Below are 20,178 nucleotides of genomic sequence, written 5' to 3'. Positions count from 1 at the left end.
GCGTCCTTCTTGAATTGGGGAGCCCAGAACTGGATGCAATACTCTAGATGAGGCCTAACTAGGGCCGAATAGAGAGGAACCAGTACCTCACGTAATTTGGAAGCTATACTTCTATTAATGCAGCCCAAAATAGCACTGGCCTTTCTTGCAGCAATATTGCACTGTTGGCTCATATTCAGCTTGCAATCTACAACAATTCCAAGATCCTTCTCGTTTGTAATATTGCTGAGCCAAGTATCCCCCATCTTGTAACTGTGCCTTTGGTTTCTATTTCCTAAATGTAGAACTTGGCATTTATCCCTATTAAATTTCATTCTGTTGTTTTCAGCCCAGCACTCCAGCCTATCAAGATCACTTTGAAGTTTGTTTCTGTCTTCCAGGGTATTAGCTATCCCACCCAATTTTGTGTCATCTGCAAATTGTATAAGCATTCCCTGCACCTCCTCGTCCAAATCATTAATAAAAATGTTGAAGAGCACTGGGCCCAGGACTGAGCCCTGTGGTACCCCACTCGTTGCTGGGATCATCCCTGTGAATCCAAATGACACAAAGGGGATCCCGGGAGCAGGCAGGGACGACCCCTCCATTTGCCTGGGATAATCCTTAGGTCTAGCTAAGGCTCCTGTCCCTGTATCACTTGCCTCCACGCTGCTGTGTCCTTGTTTTCATTTGTGAAACGTCAGGTGAGTGCAGCTTACTGCTAATGATATCAACATGTATAATACACATTTAGTATTTAATTTCCAACCCTCCAATCTGCGTCTCCCCCTCACTTTACCTTCAATTCTGCATTAATGTACTGGAGACACTGGACTGGGTCCAAGAAGATCCATACCAAGAGCAGGAGGATGTCAGCCAGAACTAATATTGACACCGTCAGGAGCAGCTGGAAATCTTTGATAATCTGCAAAAAAAATAAATAAATACTCAACATGCTCACTTCATAATATGGCAAGATTGCAGCTCATCTTTCATAAACACACCAAGGAGTTTTTTCCTCAATCCTACAGTGAAGCAAGTCTAGAGATCATATCGAGAAATTAGTACCAGCTGATGTTTCTTTCATTTGTCAAAACCCAAAAAGAGTTAAGACAAAATCATACCATGAAGTATTAAAATTATTATCTTTTTTGTAATTAATCATTAAAAACCATACAACTTTTAAAATTTAGCCAAACTATTCATTTAAATGTTTTAATATTAATATAGGATGGCTTCCTCCCTTGCTGCTCCCAAACCCCCTCTGGAATCATGACTGGTCTCCACTCTCTCTGCATTTAGGAAGAGGGTCTTTTCAATTTAATAGTAATAATAATAATAATAATAATAATAATAATAATAATAATAATAATTTTATTTGTTACCCGCCTCTCCCTCTGGATCAAGGTGGGGTAAAACACAAATGCAAACATCGTATAACTAATTAAAACTAATACATTATTAAAAGCAGCACATTAGTAAAAAGCTATCTTAATTTGGCTTTTAAAATTTGGTTTGTATGAATGTTTTTAGCATTTTAGTATGCTTATATTTGTTTTTCATTTTTGTTTACTAAATTTTTGTAAACTACCTTGGTTAGTTCGTGAAAGGCAGCATAGAAATGGAAACATCATCATTATCATCATCATCATCAACAACAACAACAACGTGATGAGGGAGCAATCCTATCCCTGCCAGACAGCATCCGAGGAGGGGCATTCCTTGGAGCCAGGAAACCATGCTCCCATTCCCACAGCACAGAGACAACCACACTAGTTTGGTGGCTGACAGGAATCGCGATAGGATTGTGCCATAATACCATATTAGTAATTTCAGCATAAAATAATAAATTCAATCACTGGAGTATATACTAAATGCAAATGAATACAAAATCATTTTTAGAAATCCATGTAAACTGCAAGAAGAAGACAAGAAAAACAGTGAGGAAGGGTCACTGAGGTAGTGGATTGTGAGTATAGAGCTTACAAGTGAGCAAAGTGAATAGGGCTAGATTCTCACCACCATCTTAATGAGCACAACTACAGTGTGGATATATATATATATATATATATATATATATATATATATATATTCAGTGTGATGTTTAGAGACATGATCCTTGCACATCCTTTTCCTATCACACAAAAAAGAATAGCAAAGTTCGGGTTCTCATACTAACTGGGTTCACATAACTCAGTGGTTTTGTGCGGGTCATTTTTGAACTGTGGCTTGTTCGTTGAACTATGAGTTAGTGTGTTGTCTGAACTCAGGCCATTTTCTGCTGGGTGGCTTATATTAACTATGCAGTGTGGCTTATTTTTCCTCAAACTAGCCACCTTGAGAAACCATGGTTATGTTGTTCAGGCTGATTAATAAGCCACACTGCATAGTTAGCAAGCCAACACACTAACCTGTGATTCAATAAACAACCCACGGCTCCCAATGGCTCCCAACCACACTCCCAATGCTGGGCACCAATCCTCTTGTTTCCTTTATCTATGCTCCTGAATGTATAAATCTGTTGTGTGTCTGTATAAACAGGACTGAAGACAAGTGCTGAATGCACTTTAATGTTACTAACCTCTGTTTTAATCTTAGTGGGTTAGCACAGAGATTAGCACAGCCATCACACTGGTACATAGTTACAAACTATGTTACATAGTTACACACTGGTACATAGTTACAAGCAACAGGTAGTTTTATGGTGTAGGTTATCAGGGAAGGTTTTCAGCCACTGCACGACACACACAATGGCCATGTTCACATGACATGCTAGCCCATCGTGGAGGACAAGCTACGCACTGTGGATGGTTCCGCAACAGATGATTGGGCTTGTCACAGCTTCTATCTCGGTCCTCCACCCAGGATCCACGGATCCTGCATGACAGAACCCATCTTGTCTGCCCATCCTGTTCCCCCACCCCAGTTCCAATTGCTACCCATTTTTGGTCAGTAGCTTTTTGTCCCTTTAATTTTTTTGGTCACTCTTTCACAATAGCTCTATAGGGGAACAGCACTATAGCACCATGAAGAATTTTTTAAAGGGGGAAAACAGCCAATGAGAGTGGGGATTAAACTGACCAAGACATTGACAGAATGGGGAAAGTAGTGAAAACATCATGAAGGAGTAGTGCAAGCTGGGGGAATTAAACAGGAACATGATGTCTGTGGCAGCTCTAGCACCACGAAGATTTTTTGTTTTTACCAACTTTACAAGGGGATCCCCAAGACCAGACCCTCTCAGGGGTCTTCCTTGTAGTGCAACACTCCCTGAGTCCACATCACCTGTTTTTCATAGAAACATGCACACCACACCACTTTGTGGGTCAGGTCCACCCTTTACTTCTCCTTGCGAAGTCAGGAATATGAAGTCCTTTTACCCACCTTAGCACACCTGCCAAGTGCAAAAAGCACTTAAAATTAACATTTGCCAAGGTGATTCCCCAAGATTTTAAGAGTGGGCTGGACACTTGGGGACGTCCTTGCCTCACCACACCCCGAATCAACAGTCCCTCTTTTTCATAGAAAGTGCACACAAGCCCACTATTCGCTCCCAAAAAGTGGGTCAGGAGCCCCGCTACAGAGTGGAGCGGACCATAGGTGGATCGACGCGGGGCGGAGCGGACCTGATCTGGAAGTTGCGGATCGGGGGGTGAGGGTCCGTGCACAGCCAAAATAAAAACATGATAGAAAATAAATATAAAAGCACAACCAGGATAAAATCAGCAGCAGTGCAGAAATATATATTTAAAACAGCAAAGTTAAAATTGAATTTATAGACTGTTAAAATGCTGAGAGAATAAAAAGGTCTTCACCTGGCATCTAAAAGAATATAGTGTAGATGCCAGGCGAACCCTCCTTAGGGAGCTCATTCCACAGCTGGGGTGCCACAGCAGAGAAGGCCCTCCTCCTGGTAGCCACCTGCCTCACTTCCTTTGGCAGGGGCTCGCAGAGAAGGACCCCTGAGGATGACCTTAGGGTCCAGGCAGGTACATACGGGAGGAGGCATTCTTTCAGATAGCCTGGCCCCAAACTACTTAGGGCTTTAAATGTTAATACCAGTGCTTTGAATCAAGCCCGGACCTTTGACTGGCAGCCAGTGAAGTTGGAAAAGGAGTGGCGTGATGTTGGCCAGTCCCTGTTAATAAACGTGTTTCCTTGTTTTGTACCAGTTGAAGTTTCTGGACCATTTTCAAAGGCAGCCCCACATATAACACATGGCAGTAATCCAAATGGGAAGTTATGAGAGCATGGATAACTGTAGCTAGGCTATCTCTGTCCAAAATAAGGGCGCAATTGGTATATCAGCCTAAGCTGATAAAAGGTGCTCTTTGCCACTGAGTTCACCTGTGCCTTAAGTGACAGTTCTGGATCCAAGAGCACCCCCAAACTATGAACCCGATCCTTTACGGGGAGTGCAACCCCCTCCAAAACAGGGCAAACATCACCTCGCCGGACAGGTGAACCACCCGCTAACAGTACCTCCATTTCGTCTGGATTGAGTCTCAGTTTATTGGCCCCCATCCAATCCATTACTGAGCTCAGGCACTGATTCAGAACAGCCACTGCCTCACCTGGGTTTAATGAACTGCCCAGAGAGCTTCGACTATTGGGTGGTATAAAAATATAATAAATAAATGAATGAATAAATAAATAAATAAATGAAAAGGAAAGGTAGAGCTGGGTGTCATCCGCATATTGATGACACCTCAACCCACATCTCCAGATAAACTCTCCCAGCGGTTTCATGTAAATGTTAAACAGAATAGGGGATAAAATAGAGCCCTGTGGAACCCCATGGCCTGGCACAGAGCAATAATCCCACCACCACCACCTTCTGGAATCGGCCATCCAAGTAGGAGCGGAACCACTGCAACACAGTACCTCCAACTCCCAGCCCAGAAACCTATCCAGAAGGATAGCATGGTCGATGGTATTGAAAGCCGCTGAGAGGTCCAAGAGAATCAACAGGGTCGCAGTCCCCCTGTCCGTCTCTCGGAAAAGGTCATCCCACTGGGCAACCAAGGCAGTTTCCATTCCAAAACCAGGCCTGAAGACCAATTGAATGGAACTAGATAATCCGTTTCATTCAAGAGTGCCTGGAGTTGTCCTGCAACCACCCACTCAAGCACCTTGCCCAGGAAGGGGATATTAGCCACCGGCCCGTAATTGTTAACATCCTCTGGGTCCTGGTTAGGCTTCTTCAGGAGTGGTCTGATTATCGCCTCTTTTAAAGAGGCCGGCACCACTCCCTTTCCCAGGGAGGCATTTACAATCTCCTGGACCCAGCCAGAGATCCCCTCCTTATTTGATGTAATGAGCCATGCGGGTCAAGGGTCAAGTAGAACTCTCTATGCGATTGTGGACCCTGCCTTATTGGGGCTTCTGATTGCATGAAGATTCATCTGATGGGGGAGGGCCAGTATGATGGGGAATAGGGCTTGCAGAGAGGACAGATAACCTAGCAGGGTTTTTGGAAACAAAGAGGCTGAGAATAGAATTAGGGGTAGCACATTATTGAATGAATGAACTAGCATACTTTGTAACTCAGTGCTCCTGTTAGGGCAACTAGCATGCTGTTGCCATGCTTCTGCTGGGCTGCCTGGAAGCTATGCTAAAAATGCCCAACTGACTAGATTCACTGGTGGTCTAGCAGCCATTTTAATTTCCCCACAACTTAAATGAAGGTTTCCCCAGTGAACCTGGCATTCCTGTCAGCACTGCTGCTGTTCTGACACTGTGGGGTCCCCCACCATCTGCTAAGCCCAGCACTTTTTGTGGGAGGGACCCACCGTTGTGGGAGGCCCACCAGGGGAAGTGGCCAACATGAAGACACTAGGAGCCCATCAAACCTAGTAACATCTTCAATCGTAGGGTAACCATATGACAGGAAAAACCCAGATTTGTCAGGATTTGGGGTAAGAAATCCGGGGGAGGGGGGGAATTATGAAATTTGAAGAAAAATCTGGATTCAATCGTGTTTAGTTTTATTCTAAGAACTTGTGCACAGTCTTATTTCCCGTCCAAGAGATGATAGCATGTTATGAAAACTTACCACTCTCTTATCTGGAACCTGCTGAATGAACACTTTATGCAACCGCCAGCTTTTTCCTAGGATGGGGCCCAAAGTCAGGGTGACTCCAATACACAACAAACAGATTCTTGCCTGTAGGGGGGTGTTTGGAGTGGGGAGGGAGGGAGGGAAGAGAGAGAGAGATCCATAAGCCTAAAGGCCAATAGACAGGCTATAGGAGACCTGTAATCAGGAACTCAGGTGAATTAAAAAATAATAGCAATGACTGATGCAGAATGCTAATCACATCAGGACCACAGTGCTGGGAAGGTTCATCCCTTCCCCTGGATCATTTCCCTGATTAAAATTCACCCAAACACACAGAGCTGTTGCCTGCCTCTTCTTCTTGATAGAACATGAAGTACGTGGGATTCCCAGGCCGTTTCCCACCCAGACACTGAGCAGATCCCAAAATACATAGGGCCTTGCTAGACCTACCTGAAAATTGGTGCTTTAGGCGCAGCGGGCCGCACTACAATTAGCACGGGCCATTGCGCCTATCTACACGTCAGACGTGACGAAGCCCCGTCGCATCAGCCATTTTTTTTTGTTAAAGGGGCCGTGTGCACAGGAGCGCACCACCGTAAAGGTAAGGTTGTTTTTTTTTAAAGGTTTTCCCGGGGGGCCCTGCCCCCAAGTTCCCCACCCTGGCTGCGAATCTCCCCTGCAATCTCCCATTCCCCCCTGGCCGCCGATTCCCCCCCCACACCCATGTCACCAGCCACCAATACTTGCAGGACATGGAATAACGGGCTCAAGTTAAAGGAAGCCAGATTCCGGCTGAACATCAGGAAAAACTTCCTGACTGTTAGAGCAGTACAACAATGGAATCAGTTACCTAGGGAGGTTGTGGGCTCTCCCACCCTAGAGATATTCAAGAGGCAGCTGGAGAGCCATCTGTCAGGGATGCTTTAGGGTGGATTCCTGCATTGAGCAGAGGGTTGGACTCGATGGCCTTGTAGGCCCCTTCCAACTCTGCTATTCTATGATTCTATGTTGCCAGCCGCCGATTTCCACCCCCCCCATGTCACCGGCCACTGATCGTGCCCCCCCATGTCACCGGCCACTGATTCCCGCTGCCACCGATGTCCCCCGGCCTGTGATGGCCACCACTGATGTCCCCCAGGCTGGGGGGACATCGGCAGTGGCGGGAGTGCTGCGGTCCGTCCGCCGCTGTTTGTGGCTACTCATGTGTAAGTGCGGTAGCTGGGAACAGCAGCAGAACAGGCTACATGCTTGCAGTCTCGGGCTGAGCCTGAGACCACAGGAAAAACCAGGCTAAATGGGGTTTCACTTACCCCGCGTCCAGGGTGGTTTCACCCCTGCCTAACCCCGGGTTCCCCTGTGCATCATCTGGATGCACAGGGGCGAGCCCGGGGCGAGCACCGGGCTAAACCTCCATCTAGCAAGGCCCTTAGTGTCTGCAAGGTAGCTGCATCATGTGCCTTCAAACCATGCCCCATAATTTTATACTTTAGGGAGTTAAAAAAGGACTTTGGAAGCCCTGGAGGGGTTCCTTTTGAAATTAAAACAATTGGAGAAAAAAATCTGTGTGCACACACAGAAAGTGTCTATGTGCCCCTCTGGAACTAGCAATATAATACACAGTAAGCCACATGTCTTTCCTTCTCAGTTTGCTTTCACCCACCTGAACAAGCATTTCCATGGATGATCTGGTCAATGAATTCTGTTTTTCAATTCCAAACAGGAAAATGCTACAGTAAGTCAATCCACTCCCCAGCAGTGTCACCACATTCAGGTTGGGACTGGACATCTTCACAATTCTCCAGCACCCAAAAGAGAATGTGGAGGGAGGAATTATTGAACAGGAGTTAGGCTTGCCCCATCCTTCAACCCATGACATAAGATTTTGTTTCTTGCCATACTCTGGGATTGCCCTGGTTCAATGGTCCTACCCCCCTCTCTCTTTGTAAAAGCAAGGGCCTAAGAAAATGTGACTGGAATATCCTGGACTGCTTCAAAGTGTAAGGGCCTGGTGCTCTGGGACAAGGTGTTGGCCCTTTTCTCCCTATGCCCGTTCTCCAATGCAGATCACCCTCCCTGAAGCAGCATCTTGGAGGCCTCCTTTCTTTCCAATATTCCAATATTTCAAGTAAGCTATTTGTTGGGTTTCCCTGGCTCTTCTTGTAAGGCAAAAGTCTTCCATGTTAATATGCTGAAGCCACCTGCCCACCACAGCCATTTTGTGTTTCATTAACATGGTTGAGAAGGAAGAGGTGGGAGACATGGTGGATTTGCTGGCGGAATGTCAGCAAGGAGCGGGGCAATTGAGGCAGTAGACCTGCCCTCGTCTCTCACAGCAATGCAGCATGAGCAGTTACAGCAAGTGGAATTCAAAACTATGTTTTCCAGCACCCCAGGTCGAACCTCCTTATAGCCTAACATTCTGTTGTGACTGGGGATCCCTAAAAAAGCTGCCATCCGCTCAGAGTTAGCTAACATGTATATAGGCACCACCTGGCAGCATATTATCTCAAACTGTTAGAACAAAGGCTTGAGACTCAAGGGCCGCAGCTGCCCTGCCCACTTGGAAGAGTGATTATATCTTGGTCTGGTGGGGAAGTAATGTCGTTTCCCACCAGGGTGGCGAACTGGGAGGAGTAGCTCATCCTGTGATTGGTGGAGACTGATCTGCTGATGTAGCTAGGGCCTGGGGAGGAGGAGGAGGAGGAGGAGGAGGAGGGTGGTTTGGTGATGGCTTTTGTCTCCTGGGCAGCCTCACTGCATGGAGGCTGGACTGCCATGCCTATCAGACTGGAAGGGAGACCCTATAAGTGGTAATGTATAGACTAGGCCAGTTAGACTTTGTTATTTTGCTTGGGTGTACTTAGCAAAGGCTCTTGGTTTTATTATAGTGCTACTTTTATCCCTTTTTATTTCTTTTAACCTCATTTTATTCATTTTACCTTCCTTACTTTCCTTCCCTTTTATAAATGGCTTTAAAACTTCAAAGCTGATGTGTTTACTTCAAGGTAACTCTTGGTGCTCAGTTCATTGTTTGCTGGCTAAAAGTGGGTGGCAGGTTGGGATTCACCTGGTCACAACCACTGCACTCTTCCTTCACAGTTACATTTCCAGTTGATGTTCCCATCCTGTATGTGATAGCCACAGGGAGTTTTTGTTTTTTAACAATTCCTTTACAAGTTTATCCAGGTAGTTAAAAACATCAACACAATATGCTCCTGGCCTTACCTATTCTTTCTGAAGTGAATTGTGAATATGAGAAAGAAGAAACTCAGCAGAACTCCACTGGTAAGAAAGACCCACACTGTCCCCAAGAGTGCAGCTGACAAGGAAGAGCTCTTACAACGGCTATCCGAGAATGTCTGAAGAAAGACAAAGATTGGAGACAATAAGTATCCCTTTGGAGAAGCGGGAGATAAGAAAGGCCCTACTTCTCAAGAAGTCGCCGCCTGAGAGCTTACTGGCCATTTGCCTAAAAACAGCAATAGATGATATCTCTCATAGCCATTCATATGTAAGAGCTAGGCAAGGAGCAATGACTATGTTTCATATTAGGAGGAACCTGTCTATGTTGTTCTGCACGGAGTGTTTCTCCTTATTTGCACTATGAACATTCAACAACTGGGAAGTTACTGCATTTGGACAACATAATAGTCAATGGTGGGTTAATAGTCAACTCCATGGTTAATTATTGAGGGGGTACTCCCCACACGACATGATTATAATCAACCATGGTGTGGATTAAAGTCAGTGTCAAGTTGACTATTAGTCAATGATGTATTTGATTGACACATCCCCCATCCTCTCTTCCCCCTCAATCCTCCCGCTGGTATCCCATCAGCCATTGTGAGTTCTGCTGGCTGAACAAGAGCAGCAGCTGCCATTTTGGTCACTCTTGCCAGGGTACTCTGTAGTTGCCAAAAATAACCAATTGTGTGTGACAAAATAGTCAACACACAACACAATAAACAATGGTTGTTCAAATGATCAATTCTGCACAGCGATAGTTATTTGCATTGGTTATTTCAGCTGAATAACCAACTATGGTGTAAAAAAGTCCCAACAGGTGACACAATAACCAATCATTGACTATTTAACCCACCGGTAGTTATCACATCATCCGAACCCAATTATTGGGTGCGGTTGGATGACACAATAGCCAACCCTGCCCTTACAGTCCACTCATCGGATGACTATTTGCATGTTGCGCTTGGCAACATGCTAATAAGTCATCCATGGAGTAGGCTATAAGGGCAGGGTTGGCTACTGCTCTCTTCCCCCCCCCTTTCCATCCCACCAAATGGTGGTGCTGGTTCCCCCTTACCTTATTGGGGCACCACCATTCCATGGGTAGGGGCAGAGGGGGGAGAGAGACAGTCCCCCACCTCCTTCTTGCTTCTGCAGTGGCCCCTGTCAGTGGAAAGGATCTGTCAACTGGTTCTTGCTACAGCAGTGGCTGCAGAGGAAGACACACGGTGCCTGCCGCCAAAGCAAGAACTGGCAGACTCCTCATTCCTGGGGTATTTGCTGTTCTTCACATAACCTTTGCACTTATGGAAAACCTGCTTCATTTCAATTCAGTCTTAACATATGTTCATGATGAACCAATTGTGTGAGCATGCTATCAAAACTGGCTGACCTGCAAGAAGGAGAGATTGTGTCTCAGGATGCTGGGAAATAAATATTTCCCCCCCCAAGGCCAGCATCCAGAGATGTGGTTGCTCCTTGTTGTGGGTTTGCACTGAATGCTTTCCAATTTTTTTGCACCTGCAAATAGCCCATTTTGAGCACAGGCTGAAAACAATCAGATCAATTACTTCAATAAATTCTTTAGAAAAAGACAGAATATAATAGAAATATGTGTATAAAACAACGATCAGGGTTTATGAAGTACTTACACTTGCTCCTCATTCTAAATACTACATAAAGCCATCTAAAATGAATAAAACAGTCCTATCGTAAAAAAGCAGGCTTTAAAGCCTCTTCTTACAATTTTGAGTTTGTATTGGTATGGGAGAGTTTGCATGTTACACTAACCCAAGACTCAGCACTCTGCACAAGCTGGAAGTAAAGCTTTGGATTTGTGTGCTTCCTTCTCCCTCACAGCCAGGAGGGCTTCTGGCCGGTTTAGTTTCACTTCCCAAAAAAGCTGGTTTGTCGTTACATTTGAACCAGAGATTTTGGTTTTAAATAAACTCTAATTAGTTTAAACAAACCATCACAACAATGTAGGGTTTATTGTTTTGAAACTGACCACAGTTTTTTAAAAACTAGAATTTCTGTTTTGGATGTAATGACAAGCTAACTTTTCTGGAAAGTGAAACTAAACTAGCCCTGTGAGAGAGGAGGGTGAGTGCCGGGCCTGAGGTTTTTGCTTGTCGGAGTTCCAGCTTGTGTCTGTAGCTCTTGGTGTTGGGCGCAAGGCAGCCCTGCATATCACGCTCATTTGCAGTGCAGGTAGGTTGCAGCAGAATGCCAAGTGTGGCTACTCAAAGTCTTTCACAATTCTAACACAGTTCATGATTTTCACTTGAGTATTTTCTCCCACAAATATAGACATGGCAGGAGAAATGGGGAGGGGCTGAAATACAACAGAACGAAAAAGAGTGACTGGATCTAGCCCTATCCTTCCTTGTCCATTAGCCATTTAATTGTTTGATATATTTTGGGTGCAACCCTATGGGTCCACCCTGGATACTCACAAGCTTCCAAACGTAGAGGCTTACGAATATCCAGTTGTTGCCTCTGCTGCTGCTGCTGCTCCTGCTCTGCATTTCAGCTAGATGGGCTTTTTTGCCCATCACTGACCTCGGATCCTGGACTTCAAGCTATCTTCAAGCTATAGCTTGAAGAGCTATATCAGGATCCGATAGCTTCAAGCTATCGGATCCTGGACTTCAAGCATTGAGCAGGGGGTTGGACTCCATGGCCTTGTAGGCCCCTTCCAACTCTGCTATTTTATGATTCTATGATTCTACTCTGCCTACCAGAAGCTGTCTAGGGGCCACAACATGGCTCTCCCCATTTACTAAATTCCATGTTTGTTTGTTTGTTTGTTTACATTTCTATACCACCCCACAACAATTAAAACCATTATATAAGTAATTAACTACAGTATAAAATCAAAGTAAAAGCCAGCAGCAGTGTAAAGATTTTAAAACACAATAACCAATTTTAAAACAACAAAAATGAATGTATTAAAATGCCTGAGATAATAAGGTCTTTACCTAGCACTGAAACGCCACAGTGTAGGTGCTAGACAAGCTTCTCTGGAGAGTGCATTCTACAACTGGGGTTTCAAAACTGAAAAGACCATTAGTGACCTTTTGGCTCACCTCATTTGGCAGGGGCACCCCAAGCCATTTAGGGCTTTGAAAGTTAATACCAGCATTTTGAACCGGGCCCAGATATGGACTGGCAGCCAGTACAGATCACAAAGCATATGTTCATATTGACTAGTTCCCATTAACAATCTCACTGCACTACATTATTTTGGACAAGATGAAATTTCCGAATCATTTTTAAGCTCCACCTAGAATCATAGAATAGTAGAGTTGGAAGAGGCCTATAAGGCCATCAGGTCCAACTCCTTGCTCAGTGCAGGAAACCACCTTAAAGCATTCCTGACCAGCTGCCTCTTGAAGGCCTCTAGTGTGGGCATTCATATAGCACATTTCAGTAACCCAGACAAGAGATTACCAGAACATAGATAACTGTAGCTAGGCTATCACTGTCCAGATACAGATGTAGTAAGTATATCGGCCTAAGTGGATCAAAGGTGCTCTGTGCCATCTATTCCACCTGTGTCTCTAGTGATATTGCTGAATAGGCATGCAAAATCATTGAAAGTTGGCAGCATAATTTTTGCGTCTTTGGGACGGAATCAGCCTTGGTCAACCTCATAGATGATGTTCTTCAGGAGAGGGATGGGGCGGGACCCTGTTACTACTCCTTCATCGCTCAGTGGCTTTTGAGACCACGGTACCCTTCTGAACCATCTCTGTGAGTTTGGAGTTGGAGGCACTGTTCTACAGTGTCTCCACTTGTACTTGTGGGGTCGGTTCCAGTGAATAGCATTAGGGGACTATACATCAGCCCCATGGCAGCTGAACTGTGGGGTGCCATCATAGAATCAAAGAATAGCAGAGTTGGAAGTGGCCTACAAGGCCATCGAGTCCAACCCCCTGCTCAATGCAGGAATCCACCCTAAAGCATCCCCGACAGTTGGTTGTCCAGCTGCCTCTTGAATGCCTCTAGTGTGGGAGAGCCCACAACCTCCCTAGGTAACTGGCTCCATTGTCATACTGCTCTAATAGTCAGGAAGTTTTTCCTGATGTCCAGCTGGAATCTGGGTTCCTGTAACTTCAGCCCATCATTCCATGTTCTGCACTCTGGGATGATCAAGAAGAGATGCTGGCCTTTGAGATATGCCTGAGCTGGGCCATTCTAGAGTCTATGTCCCATGATTCAATACTCCCTGCACATAGAAATCTAATTGTTAGGGGAAATGGTTCTGGTCTGCCCTCCACAACACTTTACTTTTTTTTTTAATGTGCAGGGTATTTTCGGGTGAATGTATGAAAAATTAATCATGTGAATCCCCATTGTCCCATTCTGTAGTTCATTGAGGCTTGTGAGGGTAGGTGGTAGCATCTGCTGTCAGTCAAGATAACACACCAAACACATATAAACATTAATATAGTTTCAACATAGCAAGAACTGTGATTTTGTCACAGTAACTCTGTCTCAAACCTCTCTTTTTCAGGTGGGAGAGGACTGGTAGGTTCACCACCCAACAATGGCCAATGCCACTTGTCAATGACACACTTCCTCTTGCCCCATTTCAGTCTGGTTATTCTCATTCATACTCTTGCTCTTATCCAGACATATTTTACACAATGAAATCGAATAATACACATTGGCCCAACAATTCAGTTTTTATACCTGCTTGAATGCTGGTAAAATGTGGTACATTGTATACAGTGCACTATCCACTATTTCAAGAACAGAGATTGCCTGAAAGTGGGAGGAGGGAGGTGAAAGTTGCATATCCAGCGACAGAAGGAATCCCTTAGGGCTGCAGTTCCAGAGGCGGCATCCAACTCAGCTGATCCCACACACACACATATACACACACAGCTGTTTTCAGATAAACAGATTGTGAGGCCCTCCATCCTGTCATGTATAAGAACCCCTTCATTTCTGCAAATAACATTTTACATAAAGACCATTATATTTAAAGTTATAACCCCATTATATTTACCCACAGTTGTTATAGCACAGATATCGTGTAGGGTCTTCTGCTGTTGTTCCTGGCTTTTGCAATGAAAGCTGTTGTCACACAGGTTGGAGTAATTGAATCCAGCCTTTGCAGCACATTGTAATCCTTCATTCAGCCACATTGTATGGGCAGAATGTTACGCTGTTATAGATGGCAAGTTGATCCAAATGCTGAAACAGATAGAGCTAGTGTCAATAAGACTTATTTGAAATAATTCATCTATCTTGAGGTGTCCTGATATGGGTTAGTGAGGCTCATAAGCAAAACAGTTACAAAAGCAATGGTATCAATGACTTAATGATCAGACAATCATGCTTACATGAGCATAAGTCCCACTAAAACTTGGTTTGGAACTCTTTGCTATGACGCTATACTAGTTCTATGCTATACCAGCACAATGCTACTCGTGATGGTGGTGGTAGCACCCAATAACCAAAGCTCTCTGCCAGATATAAGAAATCCCACGTATAACTTAAAGAATTTGAGGTATAAGGTTCATCTTAAGTGTGTTGACTTTGCCCCACAAACTCAACTTTAACAATGCCAATCTGTATACATCTCATGCGACCTTACAAAAGTATTATTGCATGTGGTGAAGTGTTTCAGAAAATATTTCTGCTGATCAGAAGGGTTTGTAAATTCTGTGATTTTGGTGGTGAGTTTGCAATAGCAGCAGTGTCCACATGATGGTGACCTTTTGGCATGGTGGCACCAGGTAAAATGCTGGGTGTGCTTCTGTGGTGTTCTTTAAATTCACTCCTGATCAGTAAGTCCACTATATTCCTGTTACTTTTAAATTTATTTATTTATTTATTACATTTTTATACCGCCCAATAGCCGAAGCTATTAAAAGAGACCATTGGTTTATCCTGGCACCCAGGAATATGTTGTACTATGTGCCAGTGCCTCCTTAGGCTTATTTGTAGGTGGTTAGTTATATAGTCATATGTTAAGTTGCAGATGATACTTGCTGACGGTGCCGTGTTCTTTTTTGTCAGAAGCTCTGCCTGTGTTTTTGTCTCTGCTTTTTTGAGGCCTTGTATGATTACAGCACAAGGATTCCCTCTTTTTTCACCTTTAGATTTAAGAAATGAATTTCCAGGGTGTTGTACTAGGTATCAAATTTGATATCTTTATTCCTTGCATTTATGTATGCTATGAATCATTGTAATTCCTCCCCGTTCCCCCGCCAAATGGTAAATACATCATCAATATACTTTAGCCATATCAGAATAAGTCTTATGTATTTCCCCTCTGATGAGAAAAGTTCCTTTTCATATTCTGCCATATACCAATTGGCCACCTCTGGGGCCATTAAGCATCCCATGGCCATTCCTTTGGTTTTCCAGTAAAATCTGTTGTTAAACTGGAAATAATTCTGGCACAGGGCTATTTCAGCAAGGGAGAGAAGGAAGTCAGTGGGTGCGTGTGTGTGTGTTTTCCTGTTCTTTGGTCCAATGTATGCTGTATGACCGTTAGGGCACCTTCCTGAGGTATATTGGTGTATAGGGATCTTATATCCATTCTAATCAGAATGTCACCCTCTTCTATATCAATGGATCTTATTTTGTTTATGAAATCAGAGGAATCATACACATAGGATGGTATAGAAGGTGGAAACGGTTTCAAAAGGTGATCAACATACCGTGAGATCAGTTCCAGCACAGAGTTACAACCTGATACTATGGGTCTGCCCAGAGGGGGAGAAACTCCCTTGTGAATTTTTGGCAAAGTGTAAGACACTGGAATTCTAGGGTTATTATTATACAGAAAGCCATATTCACTTTCTGTTATGTATCTTAAGCTGACCATTAAAATCATTCAGGATGTTCTTAATCTCTTTTGCAATAACATTAGTGAGATCACTATTACATACCCGATACAACACAGTGTCTGTTAGCTGTCAAAGGATTTCTTGTTTATAATCCGTGCTGTCTTGAATCACTATGACCCCCCACCTTGTCCACTTCTTTTATGACTATGGAGGAGTCTTGAGATAAGTTCAGCAGAATCTTCCTTTCCTCATGACTGATGTTATGCCACAGACGTGCTGCTGTTTTTTCTGTCCTCTCAAGGTGTTGTAGCACTAATCTTTCAAAGACTTGTATTGCCAGATCAACTGGAGCAGGAGGCATGAATTTTGAAAGTGGTCTGAAGTAGGGCTGTGCAGAGACCCCCTGATTCGGTTCAGACCCCGATTTAGACCTTCTGAACTGGGCCCAATTCACCTTGGATTGATCTGGACCACCCCTGATCTGCCTCCGATCTAGATCCAAAGCAAGATTTGGACCTCCGATTTGAGATTCGGATGATTTTCCCCATAGTCTTTCATTGTGATTTATAAATGCATATAGCTTTTTTATTTTTAAAGATAGAATCATGAAACTTGGTGACCTTAGAGATGGCATCATGTTTGTCATGTGTTGAAATTTTCAGACAGATCTGTGCAGCAGTTTGCTCTCAATGATTTTTTAAAATTTTGATTTTTCAGGCAATCCAAAGTGCTATAACTATCTCATTTTTCAAGAGACTCACATGAAATTTGGGGAATGTACAGATGCCCTGGTGTTATCCATCTGAAAATTTTCAGATACATATGTGCAGTGGTTCTCCTGCAATCAACTCTTAAAAATATAATTTTTCAAAGGAACAGTTGAAGCAGCCTCTCTTAGCAAAGAGAGAAGGTTTGTATTCAAGAAGATCACACACCATCCATTCAAGTGCAAATCTCCCCTTCAGTGTTCTTTTGTGTTGTAAAGTTAGCCTAAAATAGCCTCATGGTCTTCCCATTCAGTCACCAGTTAACAGTGAGGTACTGTAAGTTAGGGACTAGACCAGTCAGTAATACACACATAATGTGGCTGTAACTACTAAGCAAAGCAGAAATGTAATATTGCACAACTGTGCAAGTGCTGTGCACAGCCAGCCACAAAGACGCAGTCAGTGATGATGAGCACACAAGTCAGTGAGCCCAAGATTGTCTCGATTTTCAATCATGCAGCCAAAAATGCAAACCGACAGAGCAAGGCGGGCACAGTGGCTCCAAAACCATAGACAGTGAGAGATGCTGCTTTTCATAGAATCATAGAATCATAGAATAGCAGAGTTGGAAGGTGCCTACAAGGCCTTCTAGTCCAACCCCCTGCTCAATGCAGGAATCCACACTAAAGCATCCCTGACAGATGGTTGTCCAGCTGCCTCTTGAATGCCTCTAATGTGGGAGAGCCCACAACCTCCCTCGGTAACTGATTCCACCGTCGCACTGCTCTAACAGTCAGGAAGTTTTTCCTGATGTCCAGCCGGAATCTGGCTTCCTTTAACTTGAGCCCGTTATTCCGTGTCCTGCTCTCTGGGAGGATCGAGAAGAGATCCTGGCCCTCCTCTGTGTGACAACCTTTTAAGTATTTGAAGAGTGCTATCATGTCTCCCCTCAATCTTCTCTACTCCAGGCTAAACATGCCCAATTCATTTTGCATCCCCTTAACAGCACAGTAGGAAGAGGAGTATGATCCCTTCCTCCAGAAGAGGGTGAACTCTAAGCACAGCCAGTCACAAATAATAATACGACGATGATGGGAAATGATAAGCAAAGTGCTGCTTTAACTTTCTCATTTTTTCATGAGAAAAATTGGACAGTTGGGCAAGCAGGCAGGCAGAGGAGGCAGGCAACGAGGTGCTATCGTGTTGTACGAGTAAGTAACAGATCCGTGGGTGAGACCCACAGCATCCAGCTACACCACAACGCTGGCTCACAGGTGGGCACAGAGATGCTTTGGCATCCCCTTAATACTATAGGAGCTTAGCAGGAAGAGTATCCCTTCCTTCCTTCCTTCCTTCCTTCCTTCCTTCCTTCCTTCAGAGTTGATTTTCTGAACTGTGTAAGCACAGCCAGTCATAAGTAATAATAGGAATATGATGGGAAATGATAAGCAAAGTGTAAATATAATTTTCTCATCTTCCATGGGAAAAACTGGACAGTTGAGGAACTTACAGACAGATGGACTGCAGGTGCACGTATATTCCAAATTATTACCGCCACAGAAGTGCAGTGGAATGTCTGCAATGCAGTCCACTGTGAAATTAAAATATGATTTCTGAAGGCAAAGCAGTCAAGCAGCCAATCCATTTGAGAAGCAGGTGTGTATTCCAGTATTCAAGATGATCACACACTAGCTATTCACATGCAAATCTCCCCTTCAGTGTTCTTTTGTGTTGTAAAGGTTGGCTAACACAGCCTCAGGGTCTTACCATTCAGACACCAAGTAGCAGTGAAGGACTGTAAGTTACAGACTGAACCAGTCAGTAATACACACATAATGTGGCTGTAACTACTAAGCAAAGCGGAAACGTAATATTGCACAACTGTGCAAGTGCTATGCACAGGCAGCCACACAGATGCATTCAGCAGCAGTCAGTGATGATGAGCACACAAGTCAGTGAGCCCAACATTGTCTCGATTTTCAATTGTTCAAAGGCAGCCAAAAATGCAGACCGACCCAGCAAGGCGGGCACAGTGGTTCCAAAACCATAGACAGTGAGAGATGCTGCTTTCGCATCCCCTTAATAGCATGGTAGAAAGAGGAGTATGATTCCTTCCTCCAGAGTTGAGTTACTGAACTGCCTGTATTAAATAATAATAATAATAATAATAATAATAATAATAATAATGAAAATATTATTATTAATAATAACAACAATAATAACAATAATAAAAGCAATAACAGCAATAATAATAATAATAATAATAATAATAATAATAATGAGCCTGCCTGACTTAAATAAAGAGAAAAGTCTGCCAAACTAAGTGGGGGGGGGGGGTGGTGGAATGAAAGGGATGTGTGCCTGTTACTCCCCCGAGGGCTTGAGGGTGGGGTATCCCAGCAGGGGCAGATTGGCTTTTAGAAAGACCAGCTGCTCCACCAAGTCAGTGTCCAAGCAGGAGCGGTGGGGTGTTAACACGTCACCCACCATGGAGAACACCCTCTTGCTTGGAACACTAGTCGGTGGGCAGCTGAGATGATCCCTGGCCACCCGAGCCAGATTGGGCCAAAAATGGCTGTGGGATGACCAGTAGGCCACGAAATCGATGGAGCAGTCCTCCATGCACTCCGCCAGGAAACACTGCACAGTTGTTGCAGCAGCAGCAGCATCCTGGCGGGTGGGTTGGTTGCCTCTCTGCCCAACTACTGCCTGCAATGCCTTCGCCCAAAAGTCCTGGCCTGTGCTCCTGCTGGGAGTGCAGTTGGTGCAGGGAGTGCTGTCGTGGGAAAGGGTGTCCTGCTCCTCTGCCTCTGTCTGCCCAAGCCTCTTTGCCCATGCTGCCTGAACTTGCCCCACCAAGATTTCCAGCCCCCCCATCCTGGAATTCTGCCCACAAAGCCCATCTTTGAGGCAAGGGTCGCACATGGTGGCCAACATGTACACCCTGTCTTTGAAGAGGGGCTCCATCCTCTGCGCGAGGCCATCCCTCAGCCATGTCACCACTTCCTGCACATCTGGCAGGAAGTGCTTGCCAGTGACGGAATCCCTGGCATCCAGAAACTCGCCCATCTGTCTCTGGAGATGCCTGGCCACAAGGATCACCTGGCTGAGGAGGGCAGAGCTAGTGCTCAGGGTCTCGGTGGTGTCAAGGAACAGTTTGAGGACCACCACAAGCTGGGACATAGCATCCCACTGCTGCCTGATGAGTGGTGCCTGGAGGCCAATGTCCCTGACCCTGCACATCTTGTGGACAGCATGCTGTTGCTCCACCATATGCTCAAGCATGAGGTAGGTGGAGTTCCAGTGTGTTGCCACATCCTGCACTAGCCAGTGCTGTGGGAGTCCCAACTCCTCCTGCTTCTCCCGTAGCAACCTACAA

General features: G+C 44.6%; 1 protein-coding gene across 1 annotated transcript in view; it reads right to left on the bottom strand.

Moving 5' to 3' along the window:
• GPR156 (G protein-coupled receptor 156) overlaps nucleotides 1-19,868 on the bottom strand; it is a 58,380-nt gene extending 38,512 nt beyond the window's left edge. The window contains exons 1-6 of the mRNA XM_063128420.1: nucleotides 19,287-19,868; nucleotides 14,305-14,442; nucleotides 9,266-9,399; nucleotides 7,701-7,836; nucleotides 6,035-6,145; nucleotides 779-904 (exon numbers count right to left, since the gene is read on the bottom strand). Coding sequence (XP_062984490.1) covers nucleotides 779-904; nucleotides 6,035-6,145; nucleotides 7,701-7,836; nucleotides 9,266-9,399; nucleotides 14,305-14,442; nucleotides 19,287-19,868 — 1,227 coding nt within the window. The remainder of the gene's footprint in view (nucleotides 1-778; nucleotides 905-6,034; nucleotides 6,146-7,700; nucleotides 7,837-9,265; nucleotides 9,400-14,304; nucleotides 14,443-19,286) is intronic.
• Nucleotides 19,869-20,178: the final 310 nt, after the last annotated feature.

The sequence above is a fragment of the Elgaria multicarinata genome, chromosome 6 (genome assembly GCF_023053635.1).
Source record: "Elgaria multicarinata webbii isolate HBS135686 ecotype San Diego chromosome 6, rElgMul1.1.pri, whole genome shotgun sequence".
NCBI classification, from domain to species: domain Eukaryota; kingdom Metazoa; phylum Chordata; class Lepidosauria; order Squamata; family Anguidae; genus Elgaria; species Elgaria multicarinata.
This window is presented reverse-complemented; position numbering and strand designations above follow the sequence as displayed.